General features: G+C 46.9%; 1 protein-coding gene across 1 annotated transcript in view; it reads left to right on the top strand.

Annotated features, from left to right (window-relative positions):
* The window catches only part of negr1 (neuronal growth regulator 1), a gene marked incomplete at both ends in the record, with an annotated part of 123,382 nt that overhangs the window by 95,476 nt on the left and 7,932 nt on the right, over positions 1-19,974 (top strand). The window contains one exon of the mRNA XM_084459054.1: positions 4,458-4,499. Within this exon, the coding sequence (XP_084315180.1) occupies positions 4,458-4,499 (42 nt within the window). The remainder of the gene's footprint in view (positions 1-4,457; positions 4,500-19,974) is intronic.

The following is a 19,974-nucleotide window of genomic DNA, read 5'->3' as shown; positions in this document are numbered from 1 at the left end:
TGCGGAGTTTCTAGCATTTACTGTATCAGTGCTGCAGCATTTCACCATTGCGGTATTTCACAGGGAAATCCCGTGGGATTTCAGCTGGGCGTTATTTCATTTCAGTGATGCACCACCGCCAGGTGGCGTCTTTGAGCAGATTTAACAGGCTTGGCTCAGTGTATTTCTCCTAGAGACAAGCAGTTTTTTTACCTTTAAAAGTAGACAAATTGCGCTATCTGGCAAGCTTCGGTTGATCCATGCGTGTGGCCGACTTAAGTATTTACATCCGACCACAAAGTTGTAAACTATGCGGATAGGTTATTTGCTTTGCCTGGTGCAGTACTTCGTCTATCCCTGTGGATATACAACTACTCGAAAAGGCCAGCCCATAGCTGAGAGTTCGATTGCAAGATACTGTCTAAAGTTGTGTTTTTGTGTCGTGTTTGTACAAATAACATCTCACGTACAATAAAATAATCTTGACAAAGCTAGCGACTTTTCCTGGTCATTTGGGAATGATTGAGATGACAAAGCCCTGCGCATTCCGTGGTTCACGTTACAACTGATTTCACCAGAGCTGAGGGTAAGTCTCATCCTCTCCATGACACTCGGCCAGTCTGACTAGATAGCGTCATATTTCCAGCTCAGACACCGTGGCCGCTCTCAGCAAGAGCATCCTGCAAATGAATCGCGCGTGCGCAACTAATGACCAATCACAACAATGATTTTGTACAGTTACAGTAAGCACAGTATAATATTTATAAATATGTTTTGTCCTTGTACCCTGCTTCTCTCTCACGTTTACTATAAATACACACAATGACGGTTCATTCAGTTGTGGGTTGAGCGGAGCGGAGCAGAGTTATTGAGAGAGCGAGTCAGCATTGTCTGAGTAGATTATTGAGTTGGAAAAATGCCAAATGGCTGCCAGAAGGTTCAATTGTGAGCAGGTTTTGGATATGATATTTGCAGATCCTGATTCTGAAGGGGGAAATGTACCTTTTGCCTTTGGTGATAATGATCAGTCGTCTACGACGACTAGTGATTACAGTCACAATGACAGCTAGCATAGCAATGGCGCAGCTACCCAAAGCTACCTTTTAGCAATACTGACGATCGCCCAGATTGTGCAGTGTGCTCTGATCCCACCCGCCCTCAAGGCTGTTGTCAGACAAGATACAGGTGCAGTCGGTGTGGGGCGGCTCTGTGTGCTGCGCCTTGCAATGAGAGGTACCACGCTCTGAAAAACAGATAGGTACACAGGCCTCTGAGGCTAAGAGACGCCTTCTGTTTACCTGAGTGATGCTACTACCTGGCATAGTAATTAGTTTGTTACTGTCGGTTTACCATTTACTGTGTTCCTGTTCATTTGATATTTGTTTACAAAACAAATGGATAGAGGTGGGGAAATCTGTTGAAATAAGTTCAAATTGATTCAAAATATCCCATATTTCCTTAGAAAATGGCCGCCACCCTATGACATCATAATATGCAAATTAGTTGGATAAATGTAGACATAAACATAAACTTTGGGTCATTCTCAACATTTGTCTCATTTACTGTACAGTGAGTCTCTATCTCTAACCACTTTCAAGCCACACTCTTTTGAAATTTAGATGTCAAAATATATTATTTATTATTTTTAAAAATCAAGCGCCAAGAGGATTAATTCACTACCGTCTAAATAACCCTGCAATGTCGGAGACCAATGTAATTCCAAAATGAGTAAGTTTCAGTGCATATTTTGCTTATCAAAATAATTATACCATCAATATTTCAAAAGTCAAACATCAATCCTATCAGAAAAATATATGCCCTATATTTTCACAATGAAAGTCTAGCTGAGGAGAGCCTGGTACGAGATGCTACATTCAGCCAAGCCTGACAGAGACAAGGTGAGGTCTGGTACGAGAGAGGCTGACCAGGGAGGAATACAATGACCACATCCACATCTCCAGACAGTGATACCCTAACTCATTGTGGTTGGTTGTGGCGATACGGACCACTAGGCCTCCTACTACTCACTGTGTGTTAAGACTGAGGAAAGAAGGCAGGGAACCTCTCTCCCCTGCGCTGTGGGGAGGGAATAAGAAAAGATATCCTATCTGATTAACCAGCAATATTCCTACTGCTGTCAGGTAATGCCAACTTGATAACATTTGTCATTCAAACACTTCTCAATCAATCAATCAATACTTTATTTATATAGCACATTTCCTTCAAATTGCAACGCAATGAGCTTAACAGAAACACGACATGAAACAATAACAGACAAATCAAAACAACAACAGACAATACAGCGAGGTGTTTAAAAGGCGAGATTAAATAGATACGTTCTGAGGTCTCGTTTGATGTTAAATATACACCAGCAAGATCCCTGAGGTCCTCTGGTGCCGAACTTCTGACCGTCCCAGCAGCAGGACGAAGAGGCGTGGAGAGGCAGCCTTCTGCCCCTTTGCCCCCAGACTGAGGAACACTCTGCCAGAGAGCCTCAGATTGACTGAGACCCTGGAGACGTTCAAGAGTTCAAACACTTCTGCAATGAATGGACTATAATATCCATTCATGAATATCATGAATTGTTCCGTAGGCCTAATGGTGAATGCTGTGAATACGCTGTCATCAATAGCATAATTACCACAAACATTTGAATACATTTCCTCCCTGTCCTTCTATGACATTCGCTACCAGCAAACACTGAAAATACATGCCCTCAATGTATGTATATTATGCTATTATTAGCCTATCCAACCATACAACTGGACCACTCCAATGAATGTTGAATGTCATTTTATTCTTTCAGTTTTACAGAATACAGTGTCCACCCATGCATGCGCTATCTGACAAGAAATAGGCCAACGGAAAAGACACAGCGTGTAGCTTAAGACTCCTTTTTGCTGCCCAACAAATAGCTCTAGTAATAGCCTTGGTCTGAAAGGAATGATTGTTCTGCCCTATATATATAAATCACAAGGCAGGTGGGTTGTCTTGCCCACCAGCGCAACTTGACAACGGAGCAAAAAAAATGACTGCTCAACTTAAAGAATCTCAATCGACTTATGGGTCTCCAACTAATGATTCGACTTGTCGACTTTCAGGGGGCAGTCATAGTAGTTTAACACAGAGATATTTAACCTTTTTACTGAACCAAAGGGCACTTGCCCTGGAATTGAATTTGAGTGTCCATATAGCTGGATGAAAAAGGAGAGTGTTCGCTGGCTACTGAATGCTATTTGTTACAACCAATGGAAAACACTGGTCGTTTTTGTTCTGTAAGTATTATGAAGTCAGTATGAACAATCAGAATGGCTGCTATAGATTCCCTTGTGATGCAACCCCCCTCCCTCCTCTGTGATCACGCTGAAGGACCTGTTAAGTGCGTCATGCAGCTATGAAGAGGCACACAGAGCATCGTGTTTCTCAAAGCGGTGTTATCATGTTTTATCTCCTCCCACCAAATGAGATCGCTTGGCTGTCATTCCTGTTAATGATACATTCATCTGAGGCATGGTTGCTTTTGGATACAGTAGCCTACGCCTCACATGTAAAGTAAAGATGTTGATTCACAGTATGATAGATGCTGATACCAAACCATGAGAGCAGACCGTGTGTCGCCATGTGTGACAGAGTTCCACCCAACAGCCCTACACTCAGTTATCTAATGGTATATGAAGCAAATATTCATAACCATACACCTTAGATGCACACATGTTCAAATAGAACACAAAGAGGCCATTGGGATGCAGACGTGGAAGAGACATTTCTGTTTCCACAGACATCCAAGATGGCCGACAGGACATTTAAGGATAAGTCACATTATTCCATGACTTGAATAGCACCAGTGGCTCAGTCTGAAATGAGTTCATAAGGTAATCAGACGGGGGCCGAGTTTTCCCTCAGAGGGATGACAGACAGAGATATCTCCCCTCTCTCTTCAATCACTCTACTACTCGCAGCTACCAAAATGGAGGACCAGAAATGGAGGGTTGCATGAAAATCTATTAAACCGAGAAATTATATCAGCATGACTGAATGATTGCCAAGGAGGTTCAGGTGTTATTATAGCTGTTAATTGAGCCGAGTTTGGTCCCACATCATCAAAGTGACAGACGTTTAGCCGTTTAGAATTGCTGGTAGAAGATAAGTTTGTCAAGTCACAGAGGTTTAGAATGGAGCCAGCCTCAAACTTTTTCGGGACATTGGAGGCTGGGAAGAGGTGTGGAGCTCCAATCCTCCACAGAGGCCTGTATCCTTCCGACTCCAGGTGGGGGGAGGTGTTTCTTTACTAAGCATGTGGAGCTTTGCATCAAAACCACAGAGACACCAGTCCACTAGCATGGACATAGTTTTGTCCTCATATCCCTGTCTTTTTGTCCTTGCATGGTTTTGTTTTGTCTTTTCATTTGCGTCTCCATTCTGTTAATAATACATAAATGTCCTCTTTTTCCCCCTCTTCCCCCCCTTTCTTCCTGTAGCCATTATTGACCCCACCACCACTAGTGCTGTCGCCAGCCCAGGTCAGTATGTTATCATGCTGTCCACCAGCCAGCCAAGGGATCAGCTTAACTCCACACTAACCCTGACCAAACTCTTCCTCCATCTCAATTCCTCTCTCTTGATTGGCTGCGATGCCTGCTGGGGGGTACAGCTTCTCTGTATGTCTTCCTGTTTTCTCAGTTCATTCTCTCGGGATTGGTCCGTGTGCAGTTTCTTGTCTTCCTGTGAGCAGCCCGTCTCATCACCCCCCCCCCCCCCCTCCCCCGCCCCCCGTGTCATCAACGCGACTGTTCCATGTGGCTGGTGGGACTGATGCTATTTCTAAATGCTGATGGCTTTCCTCTCCTGGCTTGGTCCCCCCCCCCCCCCCCCCCTCCTCTTTGCAAGCTAAGTGCGGTGTGCATGAACGGCAGGATGAGAAGTCTCCTGTTAGTGTGTCGTTTGCAACGTCTGGTCTCTCTCGCTCTCTATCTCCCCCCTCTCTCTGTCTGTGTCTCTCTGTCTCCCCCTCTCTCTGTCTGTCTCTCTATCTCCCCCCTCTCTCTGTCTGTCTCTCTCTGTCACCCCCTCTCTCTGTCTGTGTCTCTCTATCTCCCCCCTCTCTCTGTCTGTCTGTCTCTCTCTATCCCCCCCCCCTCTCTCTGTCAGTCTCTCTCTGTCTCCCCCCTCTCTCTGTCTGTGTCTCTCTATCTCCCCCCTCTCTCTGTCTGTCTGTCTCTCTCTATCCCCCCCCCCTCTCTCTGTCAGTCTCTCTCTGTCTCCCCCCTCTCTCTGTCTGTCTCTCTCTCTCTATCAACCCCTCTCTCTGTCTGTGTCTCTCTATCTCCCCCCCTCTCTCTGTCTGTGTCTCTCTATCAACCCCCTCTCTCTGTCAGTCTCTCTATCCCCCCCTCTCTCTGTCTGTCTCTCTCTATCTCCCCCCTCTCTCTGTCAGTCTCTCTCTATCTCCCCCCTCTCTCTGTCAGTCTCTCTCTGTCAGTCTCTCTCTACCCCCCCCCCCCTCTCTCTGTCTGTCAGTCCGTTTCTCTCCTCCTCCTCCTGGAGCAGCTGGCTCTGTTGCGTCTCTAACCCGTGCTGCTGCTAGCCCTGCTGCCGCTAGCCCTGGTGCTGCCGCTAGCCCTGGTGCTGCCGCTAGCCCTGGTGCTGCCGCTAGCGCTGGTGCTGCCGCTAGCCCTGGTGCTGCCGCTAGCCCTGGTGCTGCCGCTAGCGCTGGTGCTGCCGCTAGCGCTGGTGCTGCCGCTAGCCCTGGTGCTGCCGCTAGCCCTGGTGCTGCCGCTAGCGCTGGTGCTGCCGCTAGCCCTGGTGCTGCCGCTAGCCCTGGTGCTGCCGCTAGCGCTGGTGCTGCCGCTAGCGCTGGTGCTGCCGCTAGCCCTGGTGCTGCCGCTAGCCCTGGTGCTGCCGCTAGCACTGGTGCTGCCGCTAGCCCTGGTGCTGCCGCTAGCCCTGGTGCTGCTGCTAGCGCTGGTGCTGCTGTCCGTGTCGCTCTTGTTTTCCTCTCCGACTCTCTGCCGCTTCCAAACCACAGCTCAGAGTAATCCGGCGCCGAAGCCGCCTTCTCTCCCTCTCCCACGGTTTTAAGCAAGTCACAGAATGTAATCTCTCACGCTGGTTACATTATTTTGCTTAATACTGTTCTCAAGCTAGAGCTGTTCTGTATACACACACACAAATGCATTACAGTACATAGAGGCATACACACTGGCTTATCACACGCATAATCACAGTCTTATATACTGTACGCACCCTCACACAAACAGACAACACACGCATAGGAAGAGTGAGATTGCATTATCGATCTAGAAGATTGCCTCTAAGGGCACACTAGGTGTTCTCATCATGGATTGACACACGGTTTCCATTACAAGGAGACATAGCTCTGGATGGGCATATTGTCTCCTACATCCCTAACCTATTCACTTGAAATAGGTCTAATTGGTCATGGGGATTCTGTCCGAATGCAAGTCCAAATCCGCTCACTGGCAATGCCACAGCACTGAACTCTCATTTGATTTAGTGCTTGCAGAACAAATGACAATTTCATGGTCCAACGCTATTCGAGCGGTATCAATCTCTCAGATAAACTAACATGGTCCAACGCTATTCGAGCGGTATCAATCTCTCAGATAAACTAACATGGTCCAACGCTATACCAGCCGTATCAATCTCTCAGATAAACTAACAGTTCAACAAAGCTATCATAAAAGTTTGGACAGTATTTAGGTGGCCTGTAGATGTTTAGAAATCAAAACCAAACCAAACCAAAATATGTCTAGAGAAGAGGAATTCAACTGAACAGCCACATATTCAAAGGAACCAGAACATCTGCAACACATCTGCTTACATTGGAGGGAGTCATTAAACAAAATGGCTACTCCACCTCCTTTCTTATGCACTCTAGCCTCACTCATAAAGATGACGTTGGGAGGGGTTGACTTGATAAGAACAGCTGCACTGTTACCTTGGTCTAACCAAGTTTCAGTTAAAAACATGAAATCAAGATGGTGCAATAAAATCATTGATTAAAAATGTCTTTCCTGCTAGAGACCTGACATTTAACAAAGCTAAATAGTGTTCTAGAGGTATTATTGCCCAGTTTTCAGGTGGTTAGGCTCCACGGCCCGGCAGGCGTGACGTGCTGTGGTTCCTGTGCGGTGGAGGTCAGCGGGCTGGATGCCTGCAAGGATGGGAAGGTTGTCCACAGGAGTGGGACGCAGACATCCTGTCACGATGCGCTTCGTTGATAGGCGGGTCGATGAGGCGGGTGTCAACACACACTGTAGATTTAGGATGATAGGATACACTTATTTTTATCATCACAGATGAATCAGAAATAGCCAAACAAACATTCTGAATCGTTGGAGGAATGGAGGACAGTCACAATGATATTTCTCCATTTTTGACAGTCCAGTCCAATCCATATCATACTGTATTTTGGTAATCTTATATAAATTGTACACAATATTTATGAATGTGATTCCTAGATTCCCAAACAGAACATTCTTAGAATGTTTGTGTCTCGTTAATCCTTTTCCGCTCTGAATGCTCTTTATTGCACATTGATCATTCAACCCATCTCTGATGTAATCAGACTGAGCTAATTAGAGAGGAGGTAACCCGATGGTCTCATGGATCTCGGACGCCCGTCATGTGTGCGCCGACCATCGGCTGTGACCCTCCCCCAGCGGAGAGCAGGGAGATCTGAGGAAGATAAGATTAACGAGCCTGTGAAGGCTTCTGTGTCTTGGTAATGTCGGTGAGCAGGCCATGAAACATCCATCTGCTTTCTGAAGAGAGAGGCATGATGGAGCAACCTTTGAGAAGACACTGATTTGTGATCTTTTTTTTTTTACTCAATATACCAAATCCTGCATGATGCATGAAAATGTTGTTGTGAGATTGGAACAAGATCTGTTTATAAAAGAACTGTACTGTGTAGCTTCAAGTGTAAAATTATACACTATATATGGGAACACCGATTTCTGTGGCTTGCATGAGGTATGTCATATATCATACTTGACTTTAAAGACAGTCGTCCATCAAAAGTCATATTTCCCAGCTTTTCAATATTCTTCATAGGATTTCCAATTGTCTGAGTCGCCAACTCAGCTGCCTACTGCTGGAAATAGAGAAGGCTGTATCAATTATTACAGGACGCATGTGACACCGCTGTAATCAAATATTTGGGTGACTTATATCAGGCATTGGGGGGTGAATTCTTCTTTGACAGATGGGTTTAAACAATGTTACAGTGGGCTGTCCCCTGGCCCGTCATGATCTGATCAAGTAAGTAAGTAAGTAACCTTTTATTGCCCAAAGGAGATTTGTCTTGGGCCATTGGCCGCACTGCAAGCTGACACATATACAAAAAAACATATAATACATAAGAAAGGACATCATGATTGACATCATCGTCATCAAGTGCATCCATCAACCCAGTGAACTATTCATTGATTTACCCTATAGTGCCTCTGTATTTGCTTCAAAACAGACACTAAAAGAGCGATATTACATTTGAAAAGAGGCTATTGGACGATGGTAGATATCACCTGTCCTTAAATGCACTTCAGCGGTAGACAGTCAGAGGAATGATCCTAAACCAGTGGGCCTGGCTGTTATCTAACACAGGTCTCACCTCCCTTCAACTCTGGATCAGTTGACCCGTGCGCTTGTTCTCTCCAGACCCCTTCGGCTCGGAAGAACAGTCAGCTGAAACTCTGGAACGTCCGGCTGCATCAGGAGGCGGTTATGAGAGGGACTTTCTCCTATCTGCCCTATCTGAGCACAGCCCCAGCCTTTCCCCCAGCCTCTTCCCCAGGCAGCCCCAGCCTCTTCCCCCAGCCTCTTCCCCAGACAGCCCCAGCCTCTTCCCCCAGCCTCTTCCCCAGGCAGCTCCAGCCTCTTCCCCCAGCCTCTTCCCCCAGCCTCTTCCCCAGGCAGCCCCAGCCTTTCCCCCAGCCTCTTCCCCAGGCAGCCCCAGCCTTTCCCCCAGCCTCTTCCCCAGGCAACTCCAGCCTCTTCCCCCAGCCTCTTCCCAAGGCAGCCCCAGCCTCTAAATCACCTATAGTGGAGCAGCTCAACTCTGTTTTGTTCTTTTTCGTCTGTTTTTTTTTGCCCACCGGCTGAGTTGAGGCGCTGTATTCCAGGTTCTTAGATATGAAGTGAAGCAGAGAGAGTACATGGATCCTTGACCACAGAGGCCAACGCTGTGAACGCGTTCCCCGGCACCAGCATACCATGACGTGAGCGCCGTGCTCAGCAGACCGCCGCTGTGGGCGCTCGCCACGCTCGCTACTGAACGCACGGACGTCTCTGAACTCTTCACTGCCTTTTCCACGGCTAGGCTCTTTCTCTTTCAGTCAGAGCTACAGTAGCTGATGCACTGTTTACTGCCGTTGCCAATAAACGAAGAGAAGAAAGAGTCCCTCGACGGCTGATGTCGATCCTCCATAGTGGTTGACAGTAAGGCGCTAAAGCCTTGGGCTCCTCTCATGTACAGTGAGGGGCAGGAGGTGAAAAACATATGGCTTTAATCCCTCTTAGCCGATTTTAATAGCAGCTGTAAACAGCCCACTCCTATTTACCCAGCATGCCCTGCTTGCTGCACAGTGGGCTATGTGAGGGCAATCCATTTTTTTTGTTGTTGCATTTCAGCTCCCGCTTATCAGATATATGGCATATCGGGAACGGCAGGATCAAGAGGCAGGAACTCCTGTGCGGTTTGTTACGAGCCGGTAGCTGACCTTCACTGTGCTCCGTGTTCAAACCGCCGTCATCCCTGGAAGACGCTGATAAGCAGATGGCGTGTCGTATATCATACTTGACCCCTAGATCCCCCTCTGGAGTCAAGAGACAAGGAGTGTGCATTTATCTACTGAACCAAGGTTCTGCTCTGTGGTTCTCTGGCAGAACATGTGTCATCCACACAACGGATGATTTTAGGATAAAACATGTGCACAAGAGTTGTTTGCACAAAATAGTCTGCGGCCTAATGGAAACAATATTATAATGGAACAAAAATCCCAAGTGGCTCGTCTTTGTTGTTCTATGAAACAGCGTAGTCTACTGAAGAATGTTTTCAGACAAAGATAGTCAGGCTATTCTTCGATGAGGCTATTGTATCAAAGCACGCTGGACATTATAATGCAAAATCGAGAGTTGATTGAATTGAGTGCCTGTTTTATTTAATCTTGGATTACCATAATGTGAGACCATGCACTGCTTCTCAATAAACCTCATTAGCTTGATAGACTGTAATGACAGAAAGTGCTTCAAGAATATATAGTACCACCATACTGTGCAAACTTCTGAATTTAAAGTTGCTTTAGTAAACACTACTATCAGATGTGTGATGGGAATGTGGACTAAATCCCATTGAGTGTTGAGGAAATGCGTATATTTAATCCTAGATGATAGTTTATTTTCAGCGCTGATAAACCCATAATGGGATCAAGTGGTCCTCTCTCCCCCTGAAGATACCCTCCCACCTCGGCCTGTTCCTCCAGCCCCCCTCCCCTACCCATCATCACTCCTCCCTTCCTGTCTCTCCCACTCTCTCCATTATCCACCTCTCTCCCACGTGCCCTTCTCTCCTCCTGATTGTCTTTCTCCCGCTCCGGCTCTCCTGTGGAGCAGCGGCCATTAAAGCAGCCCCAGCGCTGTCAGGACCACACACGCTGGTGCCCACCTAACCACGGTAAACACCCCTGGACAGACAGGAAAACAATTACTGGCCCAACGTAGCAGCCTCTCCCACTAGCACGCCCCTCTGGAGGCTAATGGGAAGGTGGTGGTGTGTAGTGAGCTCTCCCAGACTAGCAGAACGTCCTCCACCAGCACTTATCAATACAACACCCGTTCCCTTCCTCTCGGTTCAACTCTTAATCTTGCCCCTGCTTTTATCCTTTTAACGTCATTTCAAACTACTTTATCTCAAACATTACTTTTCAGAGCTTTTTCTGATTCTGTTTTGTATTTCTCTCCGTGTGTGTTGAGATCAAAGTGGCTTACGCAATTGCGCAGTTGTGTTTTCAGGGCTTTACTTTCTCTGACTTTTTTTAATGTCAGATTAAAATAGTTTTTCAGAGTCGACACCAATTTAGCGGCGAACCGAGAGCTAAAAAGGATTAATTACTTTAAAGGGCTCAAAAAAGGATTTTTGTTTCCCCAAAAATATCCTCCATTACCTGTAGCGATTCACACTGGGATTCACACACGCTGCGAGGCTTAACAGACGGCGGTCTCTCCAGCACAGAGCTGCTGGTCTGGGAGAGACGTGGGAGAGACCTGGAGCAGGTAATGAATAGTTATATCCTCTCCCAGCCTCGCACAGTTGCTGTGGAGATTTGGTCTTTCTCTATAATTGAGACACCTGGGTATATCCTCTTTCTGGACAGGAACTAATGGTCAGTACATTAAGGGGTATGATTGAAGAAAGCCGGACTGGAAGACACAGTAAATCAGAAACAAAAATCACTCATCAATTTGCGCTGTAGATACCGAGCCATCTCGCTCTTTTCTGGCGGGAGCACTCACCAGCAGACTTAATCGAGAGCAATTCTGAGGTAATGTTGAGAAAGCCTTTTTGTGTTGTGCAGAAAGCGTACTGTTGACCTTTCTGACTAAATGAGCACTTTGGCACCAGGTCCGGTTGCTGCAAAGATGTTTCCAGACACTGATATGCTCTCAGAGTCAGACACCCTTCATTCTCACCACAACAAATTCCCAGCATCAATAAAAACTGGCAATAAATCAGCCCGGGAGCGTCTTTCCTCCATTCAGATGTGTGAGGCGGCTGGCGTGCTCTTTTTCCAAGACGCCTTGCAGATTTAAGTAATCAGTAATCAGTAAAAAACCCCGCTAATTTTTGATGCGTGCAATTTGGTCATCCATTAAGCAGGGGCCGCTGTTTTGCACTATTCACTATTAACACGTCTGCATTGCTACAGTGAAATTCTTGACAGAAGTAGACTCTCATGCACACTCGTCGTATTAGGCTCCGCCCTGCTGTACTCGATAAGAGATATCTCTGATCACAAGATCAGGACTGGGATAAGAGATAGATCTGAACACAAGACCAGGACTGGGAGAAGAGATATCTCTGAACACATGACCAGGATAAGAGATATCTCTGATCACATGACCAGGATAAGAGATATCTCTGAACACATGACCAGGATAAGAGATATCTCTGAACACAAGAACAGGACTGGGAGGAGAGATATCTCTGATCACATGACCAGGACTGGGATAAGAGATATCTCTGAACACATGACCAGGACTGGGATAAGAGATATCTCTGAACACATGACCAGGACTGGGATAAGAGATATCTCTGAACACAAGACCAGGACTGGGATAAGATATATCTCTGATCACATGACCAGGACTGGGATAAGAGATATCTCTGAACACAAGACCATGACTGGGATAAGAGATATCTCTGATCACATGACCAGGACTGGATAAGAGATATCTCTGAACACATGACCAGGACTGAGATAAGAGATATCTCTGATCACATGACCAGGACTGGGATAAGAGATATCTCTGATCACATGACCAGGACTGGATAAGAGATATCTCTGATCACATGACCAGGACTGAGATAAGAGATATCTCTGAACACATGACTAGCTGGGATAAGAGATATCTCTGAACACAAGACCAGGACTGGATAAGAGATATCTCTGATCACATGACCAGGACTGAGATAAGAGATATCTCTGATCACATGACCAGGACTGGGATAAGAGATATCTCTGATCACATGACCAGGACTGGATAAGAGATATCTCTGATCACATGACCAGGACTGAGATAAGAGATATCTCTGAACACATGACTAGCTGGGATAAGAGATATCTCTGAACACAAGACCAGGACTGAGATAAGAGATATCTCTGAACACATGACCAGGACTGGGATAAGAGATACTGTATCTCTGAACACATGACCAGGACTGGGATAAGAGATATCTCTGAACACAAGATCAGGACTGGGATAAGAGATATCTCTGAACACATGACCAGGACTGGGATAAGAGATATCTCTGAACACATGACCAAGACTGGGATAAGAGATAGATCTGAACACATGACCAGGACTGGGATAAGAGATAGATCTGATCACATGACTGGGAGAAGAGATATCTCTGAACACAAGACCAGGACTGAGATAAGAGATACTGTATCTCTGATCACATGACCAGGACTGAGATAAGAGATATCTCTGAACACAAGACCAGGACTGGGATAAGAGATATCTCTGAACACAAGACCAGGATAAGAGATATCTCTGATCACATGACCACGACTGGGATAAGAGATATCTCTGAACACATGACCAGGACTGGGATAAGAGATATCTCTGAACACAAGACCAGGACTGGGATAAGAGATAGATCTGAACACATGACCAGGACTGGGATAAGAGATAAGTCTGTGTGTGTTAGATGGTGTTCGGCTGGTTTATTACTGTACATAGCGTCTCCCGGGCCACTAGCACTCGCTCTCTGCCTATTTCATGCAGCACAGCTACTTGAAGTGTCACAGCTTGGCATGTTGTTGTGGGTTTTAATATGACAACTGGCTGCCAGCAGATTACTGGCCTTATACAGTATTTGTTTGTGCCGAGGGTAGAAAATATGTGAGTTCTCTCACGCTCACAGAGCCAGTAGCAGTTTAACCCCTGGCCCAGACTCACCCCGGCCTTCTCATCTCCATTATTATTTGCATGCTGAAGGGTCGGGGTGCCTACATGCCACCCCATGATAAGTGCTGAGCATAACTGGGTAATTATACTTGCCTCTTCCACACCGAGCCTGACTGAATGATGGAGGAGGCCTGGGGCGTTCAGATACACACAGCTGCCACGAGCGACGCCCCTGAACAGGGTCCTCGAACATTTGCATAGGAATGATTTCTCAGTGGTTTATTTTGCAAATATTGTGCAAATGCTGAGACATTATATGGAAATGCACTCAGACGACTCAGTGGTGCTTTTACTTGTAAGTTTGTGCAAAGTACAGTTTTTTAATTGTATAGCATTTAATTATATAATTAGGCTTTCATTCTCTAAAGTACAGTAAGTGTGGGTTTTTGACAGAACTGTTTCCTTTAATCCTCAAAGCCAGCGGTCCAACACAGTCTTGTAGGAAGAATGTTCTTCTTGTTTTTGATGAGACTATAGCATCACAGCGTAGGCGTCTTCTCAGCGCCCTCACCTCCCTTCACGCTCCTGTATCCTGCAGTGAATAAACGCTGGTGAAGTCTTTCCTATCACAGGGTGAACATGGCTGGGGCTGAGTCCATGCGTGTCTTTCCTGCAGACGCAGTCTGTTCCCTACTCTGCTGGAAGCTTCTGTCTCGTCCTTCATTTGATTCGTAGTTCCTTCCACCCTTCTATCTCTCTATCTCTCTATCTCTCTATCTCTCTATCTCTGCCGCTGCTCTTTTGTCAAGTTTGATGTCTTTGGCGTTCCCGGTCCACCCTGGCGGGATGAACTCTGCTCTTTGTGGCAGGTTGGCAGCTCCTCACAATGTGACACTGTCCTACTCTGGCACCCAATTATCTCAGAGAGCCCTGGATGAGAGAGCTGCTCTTTCCAGGACCATTTCCCTCCCCTCCATCAGTCCAGAGTACCCATTACACACACACACACACATACGCACATGCGCACACACACACACACACAGGCACACACACGCACACACGGACACACACACGCACACATACGCACACACGCACCCACACACACATACGCACACACGCACCCACACACACACATGAACACACACACACAGGCACACACACACACACACAGGCACACACACACACACATGCACCCACACACCCACACACATGCACACACACGCATGCACATGCACACACACCCACACACACATACACACACCCACACACATACGCACACACACACACACACACACACCCACACACGCACACACATGCACACACACACACACACATACATTCAAGCACATGCCTCTCACTCTGTCACCAGGCAAACAAAAAGCTTTTGATTCAGGCTCAGCCGAAAGCCCAGATGAGAGGCCCCTCCACACCAATGAGGACCCGTTTCCTCTCCGCCTTTTATTGTACTTTACCTTTTTTTGTTGACAAAGAAAACCTTGAAAAATGTAACGTTTAAATGTGGTCAGAACATGTGGTTCAGGTTTTCAGAAATGCCGTTCTCTCTCTCTGAGTGCACGCGTCAGCATGGGCGCCTGCAAACAAGGTCAGTCGCTTTGGGCTCCGCTTGTCTGGAGGTAGGTCTCTCTGTTTGTCTGGAGGTAGGTCTCTCTGTTTGGTCTCCCCTTGTCTGGAGGTAGGTCTCTCTGTTTGGTCTCTCCTTGTCTGGAGGTAGGTCTCTCTGTCTGGTCTCCCCTTGTCTGGAGGTAGGTCTCTCTGTTTGGTCTCCCCTTGTCTGGAGGTAGGTCTCTCTGTTTGGTCTCCCCTTGTCTGGAGGTAGGTCTCTCTGTTTTGTCTCCCCTTGTCTGGAGGTAGGTCTCTCTGTTTGGTCTCCCCTTGTCTGGAGGTAGGTCTCTCTGTTTGGTCTCCCCTTGTCTGGAGGTAGGTCTCTCTGTTTGTCTGGAGGTAGGTCTCTCTGTTTGGTCTCCCCTTGTCTGGAGGTAGGTCTCTCTGTTTGGTCTCCCCTTGTCTGGAGGTAGGTCTCTCTGTTTGGTCTCCCCTTGTCTGGAGGTAGGTCTCTCTGTTTGGTCTCCCCTTGTCTGGAGGTACTGTAGGTCTCTCTGTTTGATGGCCTCAGAATGTCCACATTAAACGGGCTCCTCCACGCCGCCAGCTCACCGCTCGCTGTTAGCCACTCGCTTCAAGTAGAGGAGGATTTCCTCCTGTGAATGATAGACTGCTCATGAAGACCACACACACACACACACACACACACACACACACACACACACACACACACACACACACACACCATGCCCAGAATTACTTCTCAATGCACAACCGTTTCCCTTTTCCAAGTCCCACTTGGTTGCTCCTGTGTAATAGCCGAATTCACATGAGAGAGCTTAGAGGAGTGGCCCCCGGAGGGCCACAGATCATTAACCCTTTAACGGCCTGCCAACGCCTGGTAGGACCCCCAGCTCTCTCTCTCTCTGCTCCCCTCACCTGGTAGGACCCCCAGCGCTCTCTCTCTCTCTGCTCCCCTCGCCTGGTAGGACCCCCAGCGCTCTCTCTCTCTCTGCTCCCCTCGCCTGGTAGGACCCCCAGCTCTCTCTCTCTCTCTCTCTCTGCTCCCCTGTGCCTGATCATGATGAAGGGGGGTCAGTGATCGTGCTGAGCGGTGCCTTTTGGCTAGAGATGTGCAGAACCGTAGCCCAGGCAGAACCGTAGCCCAGGCAGAACCGTACCCCAGCCAGAACCGTACCCCAGGCAGAACCGTACCCCAGGCAGAACCGTACCCCAGGCAGAACCGTACCCCAGGCAGGACCGTAGCCCAGACAGAACCGTACCCCAGCCAGAACCGTACCCCAGGCAGAACCGTAGCCCAGGCAGAACCGTACCCCAGGCAGAACCGTAGCCCAGGCAATACAAGCTCTCCAGCACCTTTTTATTACAACCCCTCCATGAATTCCCTTAGTTGAACCATCGCCCAGCTGACTGCCAGCGTGTCATGCTGCTCCTGTCGGTGTTGACATAGTTCATTAGCACAGGAATCCACACTTTGGTCTGAGCAGATTCGAGTGGAGAAGAGAGAGGATTAGTCCATTTTGCCGGACGGTTCCTCTAATTCCGTCCAGCATGAGGGGACAGGAGCTCAAGAAGGCCCTGGCCGCGCCACGTCCCAATGTGAAATGGAGGATTATTAATATTGGAACTGGGCCCGTGTGTTGGTACGGCAGGTTGGCGGGTGCCAGTCCTGGCAGAGCGGAAATATCCCAGGTTGTTTATTTCTGTCGTTTGTACATGTCTGCCATGAGATTAGATTTTGATAGTGTGTCCTTTGCTTTGTTTGTTGACATTTGGGTGATTGATGTGGGTTTGGAGATGAATTGCAGCACTCTCTCTTTCTCTCTCTCTTTCTCTCACTCTCTCTCTCTCTCTCTCTCTCTCTCTCTCTCTCTCTCTCTCTTTCTCTCTCTCTCTCTCTCTCTCTCTCTTTCTCTCCCTCTCTCTCTTTATCTCTCTCACTCTTTCTCTTTCTCTCTCTCTTTCTCTCTCTCCCTCTCTCTTTCTCTCTCTCACTCTTTCTCTCTCTCTTTCTCTCTCTCTCTCTCTCTCTCTCTCTCTCTCTCTCTCTCTCTCTCTCTCTTTCTCTTGCCTAGCTGATATCAAACTGTCATAGTAAATAAAAAGCAGGTATTAGAATAGGGGTTGTTGTTTTACCCTTGCTCGCCCATCATATGGATGCAATTAACAGAAACAAGTGCTTTGGCATTTGGGATGGATTTTGGCTCGAGAAGTCTAACATCGGGCGTGTGTGTGTCCTAAATAACTGTAATGGGACACAGAATATCAGAGCAGATTGATTCATCACCCGTTCTGAGTCATTAGGAGACAGACTTAGTGACTAATTCCGTTTTTCAAAGTGAATAATAATTTAATTAAAGTCTACAAGTATCTAAATGCTCTCTGACTGAGACCAGACAGTTGTCATGAATCACGCTGGTAGAGAGCGCGGTCGAGTCGATAGTCGTCTGTTTCCTCACCTTAAGCCAGGTGATCTATCAACGGTGTTCATGGAGGATTGCGTCCCTCGAGTGCGCAAATTTGCACACTATCGAATTAGTACTTTTGGCCGAAATTAATATGTAATAAGGATTGTGCCTACTCTTGCGTGCAAAATATGGGAGGTAAAAATGCAAATACATAATTGTAGCACACGCTCAGTGACTTATCAACCCTGTAAGCACTTTCAATGATGCGTTCGCTGTTTAATACCGTTGAAGGGCAGGTACTCGTCTGTTCGTTGTGATGTGCTCTCTTCTCAAAGTTGCAAGATGGCGACTTTGGAGATGGCTGGCTTATAGGTAACTCAATTTGGAACATATTTGATTCTATAAGGTTATAAAGTTTTATTCATTTTAAGATAATTCTTTTCCCACACAGGAGATCTTGGTCATTCGTGGCTCTGTCTGTCTCTCCCTGAGTTTGTGAGGGATTGAAAGAACATTGTGTGGAAAAGAGAACATTCACTTTGATAGAGGAACTCACTAATTGGATTTCTCTCTTTTATTAACTACTATGACATATTCAAGATTACATGTGAAACTTTGATTATTAGCATGTGGGTATATAGTCATACAGTAGGTGGTGTGATATGAATAGGCATTAATCCTATTCACATGCATGCCTCGGTAATTGTTCCGATAATGAAGAGGGCATACTGTAATTAAAATGATCAGCATTTACATTCTCAACCATAATCACATGCAGACATGAGAGTGCTGAGTCAACCTAGCATAGCGCTGTGAGCTGCTGAATGTGCACATGGGGAAGACTTGGACCTGGTTTCTCGTAGCCAGCAACAGGTTTTATAACTGTGTCCACGTCAGGCCCTGTCTCAGTGGAGCTAGCGCTCAGTCTGTCTCTGTCTCAGTCTCAGTCTGTCTCAGTCTCAGTGGAGCTAGCGCTCAGTCTGTCTCAGTCTCAGTCTGTCTCAGTCTCAGTGGAGCTAGCGCTCAGTCTGTCTCAGTCTCAGTCTGTCTCAGTCTCAGTGGAGCTAGCGCTCAGTCTGTCTCAGTCTCAGTCTGTCTCAGTCTCAGTGGAGCTAGCGCTCAGTCTGTCTCAGTCTCAGTGTAGCTAGCGCTCAGTCTGTCTCAGTCTCAGTCTCAGTGGAGCTAGCGCTCAGTCTGTCTCAGTCTGTCTCAGTCTGTCTCAGTCTGTCTCAGTGGAGCTAGCGCTCAGTCTGTCTCAGTGGAGCTAGCGCTCAGTCTGTCTCAGTGGAGCTAGCTCTCAGTCTGTCTCAGTCTGTCTCAGTCTGTCTCAGTCTCAGTGGAGCTAGCGCTCAGTCTGTCTCAGTCTCAGTGGAGCTAGCGCTCAGTCTGTCTCAGTGGAGCTAGCGCTCAGTCTGTCTCAGTCTCAGTGGAGCTAGCGCTCAGTCTGTCTCAGTGGAGCTAGCGCTCAGTCTGTCTCAGTCTCAGTGTAGCTAGCGCTCAGTCTGTCTCAGTCTGTCTCAGTCTGTCTCAGTCTGTCTCAGTCTGTCTCAGTCTGTCTCAGTCTCAGTGGAGCTAGCGCTCAGTCTGTCTCAGTCTCAGTCTCAGTGGAGCTAGCGCTCAGTCCTAGTCCCAGTCTGTCTCTGCCAGGAATAGGGCTAAACATGAAATTCAGTGTACTGATCCTTTAAAGTCGCACTGAAATGAAAAAAGCATTCTGTCCCATTTTGGTTCACATACTTGGTCATAGTGTTCACCTATTCAACGATGTATGTCAAAAAATTTACAAAATTCTACATTTGTTGTAATCTTATATCAAAGTATATAATTTCTTACTTCCTGGAAAACGGTAGGTCACGTGCAATTACGACAACGGGTACCTTAGATTTTAGGCCAATAATCTCACGACATCCACCCGTCAATCAACGCTATCCTTCTATCGAATCTGTCTAAAGTTCTTAAAACCCGTCCACTTGTCAATGTTCCAATCAAATTCCTCTAAACATTATGTCCCACCCTAATAGCTTGTTTGCGTCAGAAATACGTCAAACTTCGGAAGTTAGATGATCTCAAACGTCCGTTTCTGTGCGACTTTAATTGGAGTTTCATTCTTACTGCAGACTCACAGACGTGTGCATGGAGACGCTCCCTCCAGTGCAACCGTGTTTTCAGAGCTGGGATAATAGCAGGCATCGTGATCTATCAGAAATAGCGTATATAAAAGTCAATTTCCAATTTTATTCAGCTATTTGTGCTATTGGCCATTGTGTCATGAACAGATCCCTCAACAGGCAATGGAAATTCAAGTCAAACACTCGGTGAATTGATTTTTAATATTCCACGAGACATCCTCCCC

The sequence above is a fragment of the Borostomias antarcticus genome (genome assembly GCF_949987555.1).
Source record: "Borostomias antarcticus genome assembly, chromosome: 26".
In the NCBI taxonomy this organism is placed as follows: domain Eukaryota; kingdom Metazoa; phylum Chordata; class Actinopteri; order Stomiiformes; family Stomiidae; genus Borostomias; species Borostomias antarcticus.
This window is presented reverse-complemented; position numbering and strand designations above follow the sequence as displayed.